The 17,489-nt window shown below is 40.9% G+C and overlaps 1 protein-coding gene across 1 annotated transcript; it reads right to left on the bottom strand.

Annotated features, from left to right (window-relative positions):
- Positions 1-99: 99 nt before the first annotated feature.
- LOC118639014 (zinc finger protein 234-like) lies at positions 100-16,451 on the bottom strand. Its single transcript, XM_036275177.1, has 4 exons — positions 16,408-16,451; positions 11,849-11,940; positions 9,527-9,653; positions 100-2,518 (listed from the first exon to the last, which is right to left on the bottom strand). Exons 2-4 carry the CDS (start codon positions 11,861-11,863, stop codon positions 1,101-1,103), a joined length of 1,560 nt encoding a protein of 519 aa, XP_036131070.1. The 5' UTR covers positions 11,864-11,940; positions 16,408-16,451; the 3' UTR covers positions 100-1,100.
- Between the last annotated feature and the right edge of the window lie 1,038 nt (positions 16,452-17,489).

Genomic DNA, 17,489 nt, shown 5'->3' with positions numbered 1-17,489 from the left:
ACAACTAAGGTACATGCCCTTGACTGGAATAGAACCGGAGACTCTTTGGTCCACAGGCCAATGCTCTAATTGCTGAGCCAAACAGGCCAGGGCAGGGACCCATTATTTTAAAATTAGTCACAGTGTGTCAAAGAAACAGGTGTTCCTATTGATGAACACTTGTTATTTCCATTCTAAAAATTGTAGCATTACTGATTTTTCATTATTTGAATCTCATAATCTTAAATTCTCATACTAGGATTTTTAAGTCAAAGAGTTGCACCTTACACACTCTTGTAATAAAGATGTATTTTACAAAAAAAGCATGTAGACATTCCCACATCAGTAATGAATACATCTGATGAAATTACAAAGTCCCAACAAATTTTTCTGGTATTTATTTCATGAGGATAAGGGAAGAATATAAGAAGTTGAGGAACTAAACATCCTTCAAATTTGGTATAGCCCCTACCAGAGAAGTTTGACAAAAGAAATGCTACAATTAGAAGGCAATCATATCAAAGTCTGCATGGAAATACATAAGTCTAAAATTCAATGAATTCAAGATTAATACAACTTTTATCATTGGCACTAAATCTGATACTGGTAATGGGTTACTGTGAACCCTTGCCTTTACACTGCTGAAAATTTCAATTGTGGTATGTGCAATAGCTAGTTATTGCAAAGTTAAAACTGTTTGTCTGCATTGTGAGAAAAATAAAAAATGAGATGAATTCATACTATATATACCAATGTAACACCAGACAAACGCAAATAAATAAAAACCCAGCCTCAGTACAGAGCCAGAAGGTAGGACAGGAGCCAACTGCAAGGATACTAACAAAATAATACTGTGGCATGCGGTGCCTAGTGTATTTCTGCATTTCAACTCATTCGTTTCTCTGAATTGTTTATTTTTGCAGATTTCCTTTTTAAATATTATGTATTTTCTCCCCCTGATTGATTTAAACAAACGAGTACTGAATACATATACAAAGTACTAATCAATGTTAAGGTTGTGTAGGTTCAGCAGCAAACAAACTCCCTGCCCTCACGCCCTTACCCTATTTGTGTGATCCCAGAATCACTGGATATGTTGCACTATGGCTGAAATATTCACTTTAGTGAAACAAACGTTTTCCTTCCTCTGAGAATGGACGAAATTTATCACCAATATGGCTTCTGTTATGAATTTTAAAGTATGAACTTGACCTGAAGTGCTTACCACATACCTCGCATTTGTAAGGTTTCTCCCTTGTGTGAACTTTCTGGTGAGACTGTAGATGTGAAAACTGAGTAAAGAACTTACCACACACATCACATTTGTATGGTTTCTCTCCAGTATGGACTCTCTGATGAAGTTTAAGGTGTGAAGCCCTACTTAAGTGCTTACCACACACCCAGCATGTATATGGCTTCTCTCCCGTGTGGATGCTCCGGTGCACAGCAAGATCCAAGCTTGTCTCGTAGCCCTTCCCACACTCCTCACACTTGTATGGCTTTTCTCTGGCGTGGACTTTTTGATGAGCTTGCAAATATGATTTCCGACCAAATCTCTTCCCACACCCTTCACATTTGAATGGTTTTTCTCCACTGTGGACTCGTTGATGGGCCAAAAGATGTGAGGCCCATCTGTAGCTCTTCCCACATACCTCACAATTATAGGGTTTTTCATCTCTGTGAATTCTCTGATGGTAATAAAGATCTGCCCTAGAATAGAAGCTCTTTCCACACTGGTCACATTTGTATGGTTTCTGTCCCGTGTGGATACTCTTATGAATATGAAGATGTGAGCACCAGCTGAAGCACTTCCCACATTCTTCACATTTGTATGGTTTCTCTCCCGTGTGGACCACACAATGACTATTAAGCGCTGATCTACGACGGAAGTTCTTCCCACATATATCACATTTGAACGGTTTTTCCCCAGTATGGACTCTCTGATGGTTGTGAAGGTGGTAAGCATGAATGAAGGCCCTCCCACACTCCTCACACTTATAAGGTTTCTCTCCCGAGTGTAATTTGCAATGGTCACTAAGTGTTGCCCTACGACTGAAGCCTTTCCCACACTGCTCACATTTGAATGGCTTCTCTACACTGTGGACTTTCTGATGTGTTTGCAGACGTGAACTCTGACTGAATTCCTTACCACACTTATCACACTTATAGCATTTCTCTCCCAAGTGAACTCTCTGATGAATACGGAGTGCTGAGCTATGGAAGAAGCTTTTTCCACACTCACCACATGTGTGAGACTTCTCTCCTGAGTGTATTTTTTGAGGAAGATAAAAGTTGGAGCTACCACTAAAGAATGTTTTACATTCATTTCCCCAGTCAGATTTCTGGCCTGTGTGAGTTATATATAGTCCTGCCCCAACCTGGCTGGTCAAATCACCATATCTGGGGAACTGAGAACACTTTATCATGTCTTGACTCCTGATTAGGTCACTTGCAATTTGTTGCCATATTTGCCAGCAGGAAAGTTCTTCATGTGGTTCTGGTTCTGGAACAGTCTCCATCTCATATAGGATCTTGCCTCCTAAAAGTAGAGAGAATGTAAAGATGTGGATAAGTGAAGACTGTTTTTCAGTGTCTTCAAGATTTCACATTTAGGAGAGAGCATGAAACTTCAATAAATCCAGGGACTATACACTATGTCCTTTGGGTATGCATCATGGTCTCTGGTTTATATGCCTACAGAAACCAAGAAGTATTCGAGTAGGTTCTTATCCACTAAGCATCAATGAAACCAATTTAGAACCTTACCAAGTCTCCTATGAGAAGTACAAGGTAGAAACCAAAGACTTTATAACAAATATAGTAAGATGATACACGTTAATCTGTTGCTATTTCTTCTGAATTTCATAAACAGTATAAACCCTTGGATAGTAAATTATGCAGCAAATAAATTATATACACAATGAAATATGGATCAATGCATACTTTAAGGAAAAGCAGTGACATAATCAATACTTTGTATATTTGGGTTTACGTTACATATCCTTAGGTAGTAAAAAACTTAATCTTACCAAAAAAGGGACCTGGCCTTTGCCCTTGACATCTGAGAGATAAGCTCTAAGCATGTAAAATGTAATGCCTGAAAAGAGAGCCTGAGGATCTGGGGTCACAACAGCTGGTCTAACAATATGATTTAGGAATGAGGTTGATCACATGAGGAAGACCAAAACGTGATTGTGGATAAAGCTTTCAGTTACCCAGTGGTGTGAACCAGGAGACAGAATAACCTTGTGAAACTATTCAGGGTACACTGGCCATGTGATGCAACTCTAGTAGTTACCCTGGACACTGAGGCTCAGGTGAGCTTCCCTGATAGGCAATACTCTGTGTGTAATTTCACACCTTTACGTTGAAAGGTAATACAGAAACACTGCCTTGACTCCATGCAGATAGGATAGTGGAAACTCTGTGTCTGGCTCTTCCCTAGACTCCCTTTCCTGTGCCTTTTCTCTCACTTAATTATAAGGTGAATCCTTCTCTGCAATAAACACAAACCGTGAATATAATAGCATTCCGTGAGTTCTAGCAGGCCTTCTAGAGACTCATTCAATGTGAAGGTAGTTTGGGAACCCCCCAAATGTGCAGTTGGTGTCAAGTGTAGGAAAAGAGTGTAAACCCTCCCTGTAAACTCTGTAGTTGGCTAAACTCTTTACAATCCTATATATCGAAAACTTAGAGTTGTTTGTTCCTATATATGCAAAGTATCCCTGCAAATTCTACGTAATATGTGTAGTTCATCTTATTTTTCTGTGTTGATACACACATAAACTTAGTTAAGATTTCTGATAAACTGCAATTTTGCTATGAAGCCAAGTCTATACCCCACAGGAATAGATAAAGGGTGATGAGAAAATTAAAAGCTGAAATGAACACACAAGGGCCTATGTAATGGTTTCTTCTGAGGCTTCTGGATTATCTTTTTCGAAACAGAGTGTGGAAAAACTTTGGATGGAGAGAAACTGGGCTTTCACATCAATTTTTTTTTTTAAATCCTCACCTGAGGACACTTTTCGATATTTTGTTCAGATAGAGTGTGAGGGGGAGAGAGAGAGAGAGAGAGAGAGAGAGAGAGAGAGAGAGAGAGAGAGAGAGAGAAACATTAACATGAAACGAACACATCTAGTGGCTGCCACCCACATGACCCAACCAGGGCTGGGGACAAACTGCAACGGAGGTACGTGCCCTTAGCAGGAACTGAACCCGGGTCTCTCTGGACCGCAGGCCAACCCTCCAACTGCTGAGCCAAACCGGCCAGGGCTTCACATCAATTTTTAGATCGAAAACAGCAGCCTTTTAGTTAGCTGTAAAATAAATTTCAAATCATGCAATAAATGCTTGGAAAAAAGAATCAGGACAGAAACTATCAGACCATCATCACCAGCAGAAATGAGGTCATTGCACAAATTGTCTCGCACAGTCATACATATAAATCTACACATATGTATAGTATTTCCTTTGGTTACACTGAAAGATGCATTTCTTAGGATGGCTTGTTGTATAAAAAACGTGAAAACTTGGTTTAGGAACTTAACAAGTCCTTAATTAAACAAATTAGTCAAATGGAAATATAAGTTCCAAGGGCAGAACCTTGGAAAAGTACTGCTAGGTGAGTGTGTACATCTTAACAGATATTATAGTTTATGGTTAAATTTAATAAATTGTCACTTTAAAATAATTTTGGGTAGAGGACATAGAAGTCTCTTTGAGGATGTGACAATTTTGAGTGGGCAGTTTCTCGATACCTTCCAGGTTATATCGTTCACCAGTTGAAAATGAGACAATTATGTCTCTATAAAAATAAAGGAAAATCATGTGAAATCATTATTCTGTAGCACTTGTATAATGGCTAAATTTGTAGAAAATAAAGCTGCAAAAATATACACCATATTTTTAACCAAAAATGATCAGGGATAGACAACATTCAGATGTGTAACTGATGTTACTTTCATCCTCTTTCTTCCCCTCCTTGCACATGGAGGAGAAACCTGGTGACAGTGATGTGGATGTCAACCTTATAAGAAGCAGGTGGGCTGGAGATGGGCAAATCGTGCAAAAGACAGGCAGCCTGCAAGCTGATTATTGTCTGAGAGCTCAGGGAATATAGATTCTTTTTTTCTCATCTGTGGGGGAACTGTTTAGAGAAGACCACAGAATCCCCACTAAGGAATTACTACTCAGAAATGAATATGCCTCCTATGGCAGGCTCCAGGAAAGCCACAGGGATGGCAGTTCCTCAGTGTAGTCACAATCACAACGCTTAGAAGCTTCTCTGGGATATGAGTCAAGTGCACACACACAAATATACAATCCTGCTGAGGGCATCTAAGTAAGAAGAAACTGGAAACTGGATGGGTAGTCAGTCATTTGGAGACAAGAAATGTTCTCAGTATCTTTTTTTTTTTAATCCTCACCTGAGGATATTTTTTCCATTTTTTTTTGTACAGATAGAGTGGGAGGGAGAGAGAGGAAGGGAGAGAGAGAGAGAAACATCGACGCGAAGGGACACATCGAGTGGCTGCCACCCGCACGACCAACCAGGGCCGGGGACAAACTGCAACCGAGGTACATGCCCTTAGCGGGAACTGAACCCGGGTCTCTCCGGACCACAGGCCAATGCTCTAACCGCTGAGCCAAACTGGCCAGGGCCTCAGTATCTTTAATTTGCTCTGTTGTACAGATCACTTATTAGCTGTCTCCATGAGTCCTGGAGTGACCTGGGTGAAAAGAAAACATGAGGGTCTATGCAATGGTTTCTTATGCAGGTTCTGGACTATCTGTTTGAAAACAGTGTGGAAAATCTTTGGATGTAGATAAGTTGGTCTTTCATATCAGCTTTTTAAATAGAAAACCACAGGCCTTCAGTGAGCTATGAAATAAATTTAAAAGTTTGTAATAAGCATTTAGAAAAATAAACAGAATAGAAGCTATCAAAACATCACTACCAGCAGGAAAGACAGTAAGGCCCACCTATCCAATAACTCAATAAATATTTACAGGTATTTGCCATGTCCCAGGACTATTCTAGGCACTAAGGATACAGCAATAAATAAAACAATTACAATTCTCCTTCTGCAGATTATATTCCTGCAGAGAGAGAAGTGATAATAAAAGTATATGAGCCCTGGCCGGTTTGGCTCAGCGGTTAGAGCGTCGGCCTGCGGTCCGGAGAGACCCGGGTTTGGTTCCCGCTAAGGGCATGTACCTTGGTTGCAGTTTGTCCCCGGCCCTGGTTGGGTCGTGTGGAAAGTATATGAGACAGCCCTGGCCAGTTTGCTCAGCGGTTAGAGCATCGGCCTGCAGTCCTGAGAGACCCTGGTTCGGTTCCCACTAAGGGCGCGTACCTCGGTTGCAGTTTGTCCCCGGCCCGGGTCGGTTGTGCGGGTGGCAGCCACTCGATGTGTTCCTTTCACATCGATGTTTCTCTCTCTCTCTCTGTTCCTCTCTCTTCCTCCCACTCTACCTGAACAAAAAATGGAAAAATGTCCTCGGGTGAGGATAAAAAAATAAAAAATAAAAATAAAAAATATATATATATATGAGACAAAGTATCAGGCAAGTAAAGATAGGATTGTTATTTTAAATAGGGTGGTCAGAAGGCCAGTGTTATGATACTGAAACTGAGCACGCAATGAAGGAAGAAGGAAAGGGCCAGTAGGATTTTAGGTGAAAGAATATTCCAGACAGCCCTGGCTGGGTTTACCCATTGATTAGAGCTTCAGATCATGGATCAAAGGGTCACAGGTTCAATTCTTAGTCAGGTTCATGTACCTAGATTGCAGGTTTGATCCCTGGCCTTGGTCAGGGTCATGTGGCAGGCAACCAATCAATGTGTTCTCTCACATAGATGTCTCTCTCTCTCTCTCCCTTCCTTCCTTCCTCCCTCCCTTCATTTCTATCTTTTTTTTTTTTTAATTCTCACCCGAGAACATTTTTCCATTTTTTGTTCAGATAGAGTGGGAGGGAGAGAGAGGAAGAGAAAGAGAGAGAGAAACATTGACATGAAAGGGACACATCAAGTGGCTGCCTCCTGCACAACCCCAACCAGGACAAGGGACAAACTGCAACCAAGGTACGTGCTCTTAGTGAAAACTGAACGTGGGTCTCTCTGGACCGCAGGCCGACACTCTAACTGCTGAGCCAAACTGACCAGGGCCATTTCTATTTAAAAAAAAAAATTCAATGGGAAAATATCCTCCCAAAAATATTCCAGGAAAAAATAAGTAAAGGACCCTGAAGGAAAAGCTTCTGTGGTATACTTAATAATGATTCCTGAAAGATGTCCACATCCAATTCCCAGAACCTATAAACATGTTATTACACAACAAAGGGAAATTGGGTTGCTAATCAGCTGACCATAAAAATGGGAAGAACACCCTGGATTATCTGGGAGGGACCAATGTAATCAGAAGGGTCCCAAGGGGTGAAAGACAGAGTCATAAGAGTGACATAGGAAGAGTACAGAAGAATGGTCAGAAATGCAAATGTTGATGGCTTTGAAGATGGAGAAAGGAAAACAAGAGCCAAGGAATTGAGCAGGCCTTAGAGACTGGTCACCCAAGGGAAAGGGTCCTCCCTAGAGCATCCAGAAAGACACATAGCCCTACAGACACCTTGACTTTAGCTCAGTGAGACATGACATACTTCACTAAAATATAATAAAATTTTGTGGTGAGCTCTGCTGTTTATAGTAATTTGTTACAGCAGCAACAGGCAATGTATAGTCTCTTTGCCAGGTCTGAGGAACAGCAAGGAGGACAATGTGGATGGGAAAATAAAGCAAGAGGGAGGAGGATAAGAGATGTATTTAGAGAGGGAATGGGGACACAGAGCAGATCACAGGGGACTCCAGACTCCAAGAGCCACTTTAAGTGGTTGTAAAAAAGAAGCCATAAAGGAATTAAAAGTATATATATTTTTAAATCCTCACCTGAGGACATTTTCATTGATTTTTAGAGAGAGAGACACACACACGCACACATAGAGAAACATGGATGTGAGAGAGAAACACTGACTGGTTGCCTCCAGTACACACCCCAACCAGGGATCGAACCTGAAACTCAGGTATGTGCCCTGACTGAGAATCAAACCCACAACCTTTTGTGTATGGGACAACGCTCCCACCAACCAAGTCACACTAGCCAGGGCTGAATTCCCTTTTCTTTGGGCTGCCATATCCATCATCCAAAACTTTCTTCCCCTTACAAAGTGAACTGTGTCTTGTTTGAATGTTTGATGCCCTGTGAACACGCAAAGTCATGTGCTTAAACCAAAACATTCTAGGTAAACTTTCCTGGAAAATTAGTTTCCCACTACATACTCTTCTTGTAATCAAAAGCAGTGTTTTTCAAACATTTTTAAAAAAATGATCAATTTGAAAAAAAGTCATTTGTCAAGACCCATACAGGTAGGCTGTCTCTCTGGAGAATGTCCATACCCTTTCTTCCCTCTCAGGTGTGTATCTTTACTTTTCTCTCCTAAACTCTAAGGGTCCCCATAAAACTTGCAACCAGGGGAACAATGGACAACTGTAGCTTGTCCCAGGCTTACCCCCTGACTCTATCCTCAAGGCCCACTTTCCCCTAACTTTTCAGTGAGCTAACAGCAGCCCAACCATGACTTACTTCTTTCTCATGACATTTCTAAAGAGCCAAAGCAGAGCACCGTCTAGACTCTCTCCTGTTGCTTCTTCTATCCTAAACTTTTCAGTGAGCTAAAAGCAGCCCCACCTTGGCTCAATTCTTTCACTGTGACTTTTACTTCTCAGTGAGGCCACACAGCACAGTATGGCTCACTTCTTTCTTATAACATTTCTTAAGCCAGTGCAGAACATCACCTATGCTCTTTCCTGTTGCTTCCTCTACCCTAAGTCCTACTTTTGCTTCACTGTCCTCAGCTTTCATAAACATACTCTCAAAATAAAATTTTAAAAAGACCCATACACATATGAGTTAGGAAGTACTTCCTACTCAAATTTTTTGGAAGAGTGTGAGAAGGATTAATGTTATCAAATTTATTTCCTTAAAACCTGAGAGTAGGGCCCTGGCTGGGTGGGTCAGTTGGTTGGAGTGTCAACCTGTACACCAAAAGGCCTCAGGTTCGATTTCCGGTCAGGGTACATACCTAGGTTTCAGGTTTGATGCCTGGTCGGGGTGTGTGTGGGAGGCAACAGATCGATTTTTCTCTCTTACATTGATGTTTCTCTCTCTCCCTCTAAAAATCAATAAAAACATATTCTCAGTTGAGGATTTTTTTTAAAATAGAGAGTAGGGCTCAACTGGTTTTATAACTCATGGAAGGCTCAGAAACGGATAAGGTAGAGCAGTATACTGTGCATTTACAGTATTCCTTAACAAAACACAAACTTGCCTGTTGATAAAAACCAAAAGAATTCCCACTCTGTGTCCCCTATAGTAAAGTCAGACCTCCAAACTCAGGGAACCAATTCAAGGGCTCCAAAGCCTTGAACACCTAAGGATACAAAGCCACTCTTGGGGGCTGACATTCAGTTATAGAAGGCTCCTGTCCTCACCCACTGAGACCAGGTTCCGGAAGTTCTCCAGCATCACGTCTCGGTACAGCTTCCTCTGGGACAGGTCCAACAGCTCCAGCTCCTCCTCTGTGAATACCACAGTCACATCCTTGAACGTCACTGCCTCCTACAACACCAAAAACATGTAATCTCAATCAGCATAGAGCAGATGCTATCTTCTTATCTGTCCTTTCAAACAGAATGACTAATATTCCTTGACACTTGCTTGGTTTCCTATGTGAACCTAAGCAGGTTTCTCAGTTTTCACCTATTTAAATGGAAGATGAGATCAAGAACCTCCTTATCAAACAGCTTGAAGGAGTAAGTGCCTGGCATATACAGCAAGACTGGACTTTTTTTTTTTAATTTACCGATTTGTGAGAGCGAGAGAGACATCAATTTGTTGTTCCACTTATTTATGCATTCATTGGTTGCCCTGACAAGGGATTGAATCAGGAACCTTTTGGTGCCGAGACCATGCCCAAACAACTGAGTCACACCAGTCACAGCAAGACTGGACGTTTCAAACCAAGGTTATACCTTAGTTTATAACCGGAGGCAACCAAGATATCCTTCAGGTGACAAATGTATAAACTGTAGTATATCCAGATCAGAGTATAATTTAATTCTAAAAAAAAAAAAGAGCTATTAAGTCTCAAAAAGACATGGAGGTAACTTTAACACACATTACTAAGTAAAAGAAGCCAGTCTGAAATGCTATGTATGCACAATTCCAACCATATAATATTATGGAAAAGGTAAAATTATGCAGGCTGGCCCTGGCCTGTTTGGCTCAGTGGTCAGAGCATTGGCCTGCGGTCCAGAGAGACCCAGGTTCGGTTCCCGCTAAGGGCACGTACCTTGGTCGCAGTTTGTCCCCGGTCTTGGTTGGTCGTGCGGGTGGCAGCCACTTGATGTGTCCCTTTCATGTCAATGTTTCTCTCCCTCTCCCTCCCACTCTATCTGAACAAAATATCAAAAAATGTCCTTGGGTGAGGATTTAAAAAAAAAAAAAAAAAAATGTCCTCGGGTGAGGATAAAAAAAAATTATGCAGACTGTAAAAAGATAAGTGGTTTCCCTGGCTGGTTTGGCTCAGCGGTCGAGTGTCAGCTCGCAGACCAATGAGTTGAGGGTTTGGTTCCGGCCAAGGGCACGTACCTTGGTTGCAGTTCATCCCCAGCTCTGTTCGGGGTCATGCAGGAGGCAACCAGTCGATGTTTCTCTCTCTCTCCTCTCTCCCTTCCTCCCACTCTATCTGGAGATAAATAGAAAAATATCCTCAGGTGAGAAGTATAAAAAAAAAAAAAAAGTTGATCAGTAAGTAAAAGACATATAGGGTATGACAGACATAGGAAAGACAAAATCTAGCTCTTCCTGTGTGAAAATTTCCAACAACATCTATGTAAAGCAGCAGTTAGAGCCTATTGTGCTATGCCGTATTTGAATATCCCATCTATAAAATTCCAATGGGGGTGTCTAGCAAATGCACTTTTTCAACATTGAGCTCCTAGTACGTTGAGAACAAAAAACAATAGGAATATTATTTGGAGAATTGGTTTTTTGGAGAAAAGTTGGCAGGTAGAAAAATTTTCATTGCAATGTTCTTAATACAACAAAATTCCTAAACCACCTCAATGTCTTTGAGTGGTAGGTAAGTAGTTAAAAATAAAAAAGCATATCAATTTAATAGAAATACCACATAGCCATAAATAATAAATGCTGTAATACTGAATGAAAAAGCAATATTTAATGTAAGATGTAATCAAGCACATTAATACAGTTATGGATGTACACGAGGAAGTAACAGTTAACATGCCATCAGTGAAGTAATCAGGTTGGAGAACTGGTGATCTTTACTAATTTGTCCACACTTATTTTTGAAATAAAATAATGACAAAACAAAGCAAACACTATAAAGAAGTACAAATTCGCCCTGACTGGTTTGGCTCAGAGGTTAGAGCATCGGCCTGCAGACCAAAAAGTCGCAGGTTCGATTCTGGTCAAGGGCATTTACCTCAGTGGCGGTTTGTCCCAGCCCTGGTCAGGGTCATGCGAGAAGGAACCAATCGATATGTCTCTCTCACATCTATGTTCCGCCCTTCCCCTGCCCTTCCACTGTATCTAAAAATAAATAGAAAAAAAAAAAAATCCTCAGGTGAGGATTAAAAAATAAATAAAAATAAAAAATAAACAAGTACAAAGTCAACAGGTCTTTAAATGTCCGGTGCTCTCCTTGAGTGATCTCAAGAAAAGAAAAATACATGTAACCTTCTGAACAGTGAGATGGAATTTTAACAGTAAGAAAGGAGAGCCATATGCACCTTAAATGTGGTCATTTTCTTCTTACTTCTGCAAATGTACAGATTCCTGAGATATACAGAGTCCTGGTATGCAGAACTGTGCCCAGTAGTGTCTGCAAAGACAGAAAAGGACATGAAAGGGTGATCAGGATGTTGTTCACCTCCATGAACTCGAACTGTGAATTGGCCAAGGAGCCCCTTTCTTGAGGTGGCTGCAGCTGTACACAGCTTGAAGAGAGCACAGCAGGGCCTTGATTCCTGTACAACACACACATTGGCACCATCTCCAACACTGCCTTGTGGCACCCAAGGTAGCAAATCAGGTTCTGGTATGATACAAATTGAGACAACATAATATCCCAACCAAGAATCATCTCTGGGGCAGCAATATCTGGGTTCGAATCCTAGTTCAGCTTCTCACTAAGTTGGGTTGTCTTAGGCAAATTAATAACATCTCTTTTCCTCAACTGTGTCATCTGTACAACTTTCAACTGAACTGTTTAGAGCAAGACAGGACTTTGAATACTACCAGGGTTTTTTATTTTTGTAGCTATTGTAAAAAAAAAAGATGATACTTTGGCTCTGGCAGGTTTGGCTCAGCAGTTGAGTGTCAGCCCATGGACCAAGGAGTCGTGGGTTCGATTCCAGTCAAGGGCATGTACCTCAGTTGCGGTTCATCCCCGGCCCTGGTCAGGGTCAAGTGGGAGGCAACCAGTCAATGTGTCTCTCTTACATCGATGTTTCTCTTTCTCTCCCTCCCACTGAAAATAAATGGAAAAATATCCTCAGGTAAGGATTAAAAAAAAAAAAAAAGATGATAGTTCATTATGTGAAAGTGGTCTTATAATGTGATCCTACCAAAAAATAATTGTATGGTACCTGGACTTCTCTCGTGACTGTTCTGTTCTGTGACAATCATTCATAACTTCTGAAAAATCTGTTGACTGCCTCACTGTCTTTCCTCATAATGTTTTACCTTAGTAATAACTTTTAAATTGCTATGGACAACTGTTTTCTTAAAAAACACACACACACAAACATTGTTTTCTAGTATCTATATTAAGAAACACAAGATTCTAGCCCTGGCCGGTTTGGCTCAGCGGTTAGAGCGTCGGCCTGCGGTCTGGAGAGACCCGGGTTCGGTTCCCGCTAAGGGCACGTACTTCGGTTGCAGTTTGTCCCTGGCCCTGGTTGGTCGTGTGGGTGGCAGCCACTCGATGTGTCCCTTTCACGTCGATGTTTCTCTCTCTCTCTCCCTCCCACTCTATCTGTACAAAAAATGGAAAAATGCCCTCGGGTGAGGATAAAAAAAAGAAACACAAGATTCTAGAAAAATTTTTTTGAAAACATAGCTCCACACAAAAACTTACACATAGTTTATAAAATTCTTATTAATAAGAACCCCAAACAGGAAACAACTAAAATATCCACCTACGTGGGTGAATAGATAGGAAAAGTGTGGTATGTCCACAATGAAATATTCACAGGCAATAAAAAGGAATAATGTTATAATATATACTACAACATGGATGTTGAAACATTATAATGAAAGAGCCAGTCTTGAAAGACCACATATTGTATGATCCCATTTAAATAAAAGGTTCACAAAGACATGAAGTAAGCTAGTAGTTGTTCAGGGTGTGAAAACAGAAATTAACTATACATGGGAATAAACAAAAGACTGTTTTTTTGTTTTAATCCTCACCTGAGGACACTTTTCCATATTTTGTTCAGATAGAGTGGGAGGGGGAGAGAGAGAGAGAGAGAGAAACATTGACGTGAAAGGGACACATCGAGTGGTTGCCACCCGCACGACTCAACCAGGGCCGGGGACAAACTGCAACTGAGGTACATGCCCTTAGCAGGAACCGAACCCAGGTCTCTCTGGACTGCAGGCGGATGCTCTAATCGCTGAGCCAAACCGCCCAGGGCTGTTTTTTTTTTTTTTTCTTATCATCCTCACCCGAGGACATTTTTCCATTTTTTGTTCAGGTAGAGTGGGAGGGAGAGAGAGGAAGAGAGAGAGAGAGAGAGAGAGAGAGAGAGAAACATCGACGTGAAAGGGACACATCGAGTGGCTGCCACCCGCACAACCAACCAGGGCCGGGGACAAACTGCAACCGAGGTACATGCCCTTAGCGGGAACCGAACCGGGGTCTCTCTGGACCGCAGGTCGACGCTCTAATCACTGAGCCAAACCGGCCAGGGCTGTTTTTTGTTTTTAATTTAAATTATTTATTGTTGATACGGTCACAGATGTTCTCCATCCCCCTCCCTTTGCCTACCTCCACCCAGGGGAATAAACAATCTTACTGTAGAAATGAAAATGTTCTAAAACTGAATTATTGTACAAGTTGCACCACTCAATAATGTTACAAAAATCATTGAATTGTACACATGGAAAGGCAAAACTATGTGTAAAATACATGTCAGTTGTTTTTAAGAATCATTTAATAAGCTACATTTCATTTTAATTAACACTAGATTATAAGTCCATATGGATATAGTATTTATATCTGAATAAATAAAATAGTGGGAAAAACAGGAAAACTCATCTTTATCAATAAAAATGTCTCTCCATAGAAAAGTATTTACAAAAAGAGAAGTGGTAACTTCAGTGGAGAAATGGGACAGACAGTTCCTTCTCCAAGTGAACAAAGCTGCTATCAGCAATATAAAGCCAGAAAACATCCTTTGGTTCTTGTTAAATTAGCTGAAAAGTATATGGAACTTATCAACAATAAATCAAATTGTGAAATATATCAGGTAAACTTCAAATGATGAACTTTCTCCAAATTAACTTGCCTATACCCTTCAAAAACATCATGAAGAAAGTAAGTAATGGAGGCTAAGAAATCATTCTGTATTAAAAGAAATAACAGAAAATAGAGAGCAAAAAAGCAATCCAAAATACTGGTCTTAATTGGGAGAAAAACAGTTTTAAGGATTTTAAATGAAAAACAGAACAAATTTAAATATGGACTGTGGATTAGATAACAGTATATTGACAATATAATTAGTTTCCTGATTTTAATCATGCTACTGTGATTATGGAAGAGAATGTCCTTGTTCTTAGAAAATATACACAAATATTTAAGGGCAAAGAAGAACCATGTTACAGCACAATTCAAAATTTTCAGAGATTAAAAAAAAGAGGTATGACAAAAGTGTGAATAAAAAAATAGTCTAGCCGGTGTGCCTCAGTGGTTGAACGTCGACCCATGCACCAAGAGGTCACGGGTCCGATTTCCGGTAAGGACACATGCCCAGGTTGTGGGCCCAATTCCCAATAGGGGTCATGCAGGATGCGGCCAATCAATGTTCTCTCTCATTGATGTTTCCATCTCTCTCCCCCTCTCACTTCCTCTCTCTAAAATCAATAAAGGAAAAAAAATAAAATAAAAAAATAGCGAGGGCAGCTGATAGCTGGCAACAGCTAGGCCTTGGTGTTTTCAATTTATCGTAAATAATTTCTAGGATACCGACAATTTGCAGACTTACTAACAATGGTACAACAAGAAATACACTCCTTTTTGAGAATTAATGCCTGGGGGGGAATAGGAGGCTCTGAAATATTAGATTATGTCTCTGTTTATTAAAAAACAAAATCCAACTTGGGTAATTTTTAAAGATCTTATTGGCTTTGTTCATTGATTCATGAATTGGGTGGCGTCCAACACAGCAAACAGAAAGGAGCTCCCAGAATGAAAGATTTTAAAATACATATGCAGAATGAAAGAATACAAGAAGCTATATTAGAAACAAAAAACAAAAAACAGCAGCTTGGTTTTGCAAGGTCACGCTCCTTTAGCAGATGGCAAAGGTCCACCAGGTAGATGCCCTAACAAGTGCTAATCTGGAGATTCCTGATCGACTAGTTTAAGATTCCACTTCCGGGAGAACTGAAATTGTTATTAAGTCTGAGTTTGCTAACACGGAACGTAGCATAAGTGACTCCATTTGGGGCCTTGTCTTGTTTTTAACATCGCGATCCCTGAGAAATCACAGAGCTATCGTGCTTCCCCACTCCCTCCTCCTTTCCAGCCAGAAATGGTTTGGAGGTCTAGCTTCCCACAGAGATCAAGGAGAAGTGCCAGGGAGCACTGCAGCTGGAGCTCTGAACCCATCGACTTCACGGTTTTCAGGGAAATGAGCGCTTCCCCAAACTAAACAGCATTAATAACAAGTAGCCACCATTTTACCACCTAGTAAAACTGCCTTGAGACTTTTATGTATATTGTCTCGTTTTAACTTTCAAACCGCTGTATTAGAAAGGTAGTAACGCCATCCCAATGTTACGGAAAAACATCGGAGAGAGAAATTTAGGTAATTCATCCAACGTTCTACCTCGGGAAACCGCAGCCCGGGTGGAAGGTGCGCGGCCTGGGGAGGCGGCAAGCGCTGGAGGTGCACGACCCGCCCGCCCCAAACACAAAGAGGCTCCGCCAAGGAGAATGCCTGCCGCCCAAGCCCTGAAACCATCGTTTTCGCATACAACCTCTTTCTCCTAAATCGATGGCCGGGTCGGTATCATGACCCTCAGAAGTTCGGAAAGTTGGTCAAACACGGAGCCGACTTACCACAGCGAATGGAATGCAGCAGGTAACCTGGGCACCCAGAGCGGAAGTGCTGCCCTTGGAAATACACTTCCCAGAATTCCCCTGCCCCGCCTGTGCCTATACGGAAGTATCTGAGTCTCTGCGAACTACACTTCCCAGAAAGCCCCAGGAGAACTCGGTCCACATTCTCACCCTCTTCAAGCGGAAGTGCTTGATACTTCTCGGAGATGGACTGCAGGTCCCACAAAACTCTTGGGAACAGGGTTCACACTAGCGACCTCAGGGAGGTAATATGGGTAACTACACTGAGGGCTCGTGTTCCCCTCCTGAATCCACGAGCGGAAATTTTTCGACAGGCATGTCTTCCTGAAGTCTAGATGTTTTCAATTGTTGAAATGTGAACAAGTTAGCACGAGATTAAAAATTAATCTGAAACTGGGAAATGTTCAATTTAGGGGCAGTAGGGAGATGAAAGAAGCAGGATAATGTTTAGTATAATCTTAACTGTATGAGAATTAAAGCTAGGTATTTGAAGAATGGGCGAGGTAGAGTGGTTTTGGAGAGCCAATGATGTGCAAACAAGGTCTGCTCTTGACGTAGTGGTGCCTGGTTTGGTAGGATATAATGCTACCTCTATTCTTGACGTAGTGGTATCTGGTTCGGTAGGATATAATGCTACAATAAGGAATCACATGTAAAGTTACTTAAACTTTAGTCATGGAAATTCAAATTAAATTAATATGAGGTGTCACTACCTTCTCACAAGAAAAGCTAAAATTAAGAGACAAAAAACAGCAAAATGACAACACCGTCATACCATTCTTTGTAGTGTAAGTTGGTACAACCACTTGGGAACATTTTTTAAGGTATCTACTAAAATTAAAGATATTTATATGCATAACCCTTTGGTTCAACCCATACACACATTTCTCAAATTAATATGTCCATACATTCAGCCAAAGACATTTTCCAGTATACTCATACCAGCAATACTTTTAATAGCCAAATGATCATCTATAACAGAGTGTAAATTGAAAAATATCCACCAATGAGAGTGAATACAATTCATCTAGTCCTCAAATTTGAATTTCATAAACATAGTG

Source organism: Molossus molossus, unplaced genomic scaffold, assembly GCF_014108415.1.
Source record: "Molossus molossus isolate mMolMol1 unplaced genomic scaffold, mMolMol1.p scaffold_m16_p_21, whole genome shotgun sequence".
NCBI classification, from domain to species: Eukaryota; Metazoa; Chordata; class Mammalia; order Chiroptera; family Molossidae; genus Molossus; species Molossus molossus.
The sequence above is the reverse complement of the archived record's forward strand: the minus strand, read 5'-3'. Positions and strand labels throughout refer to the sequence as shown.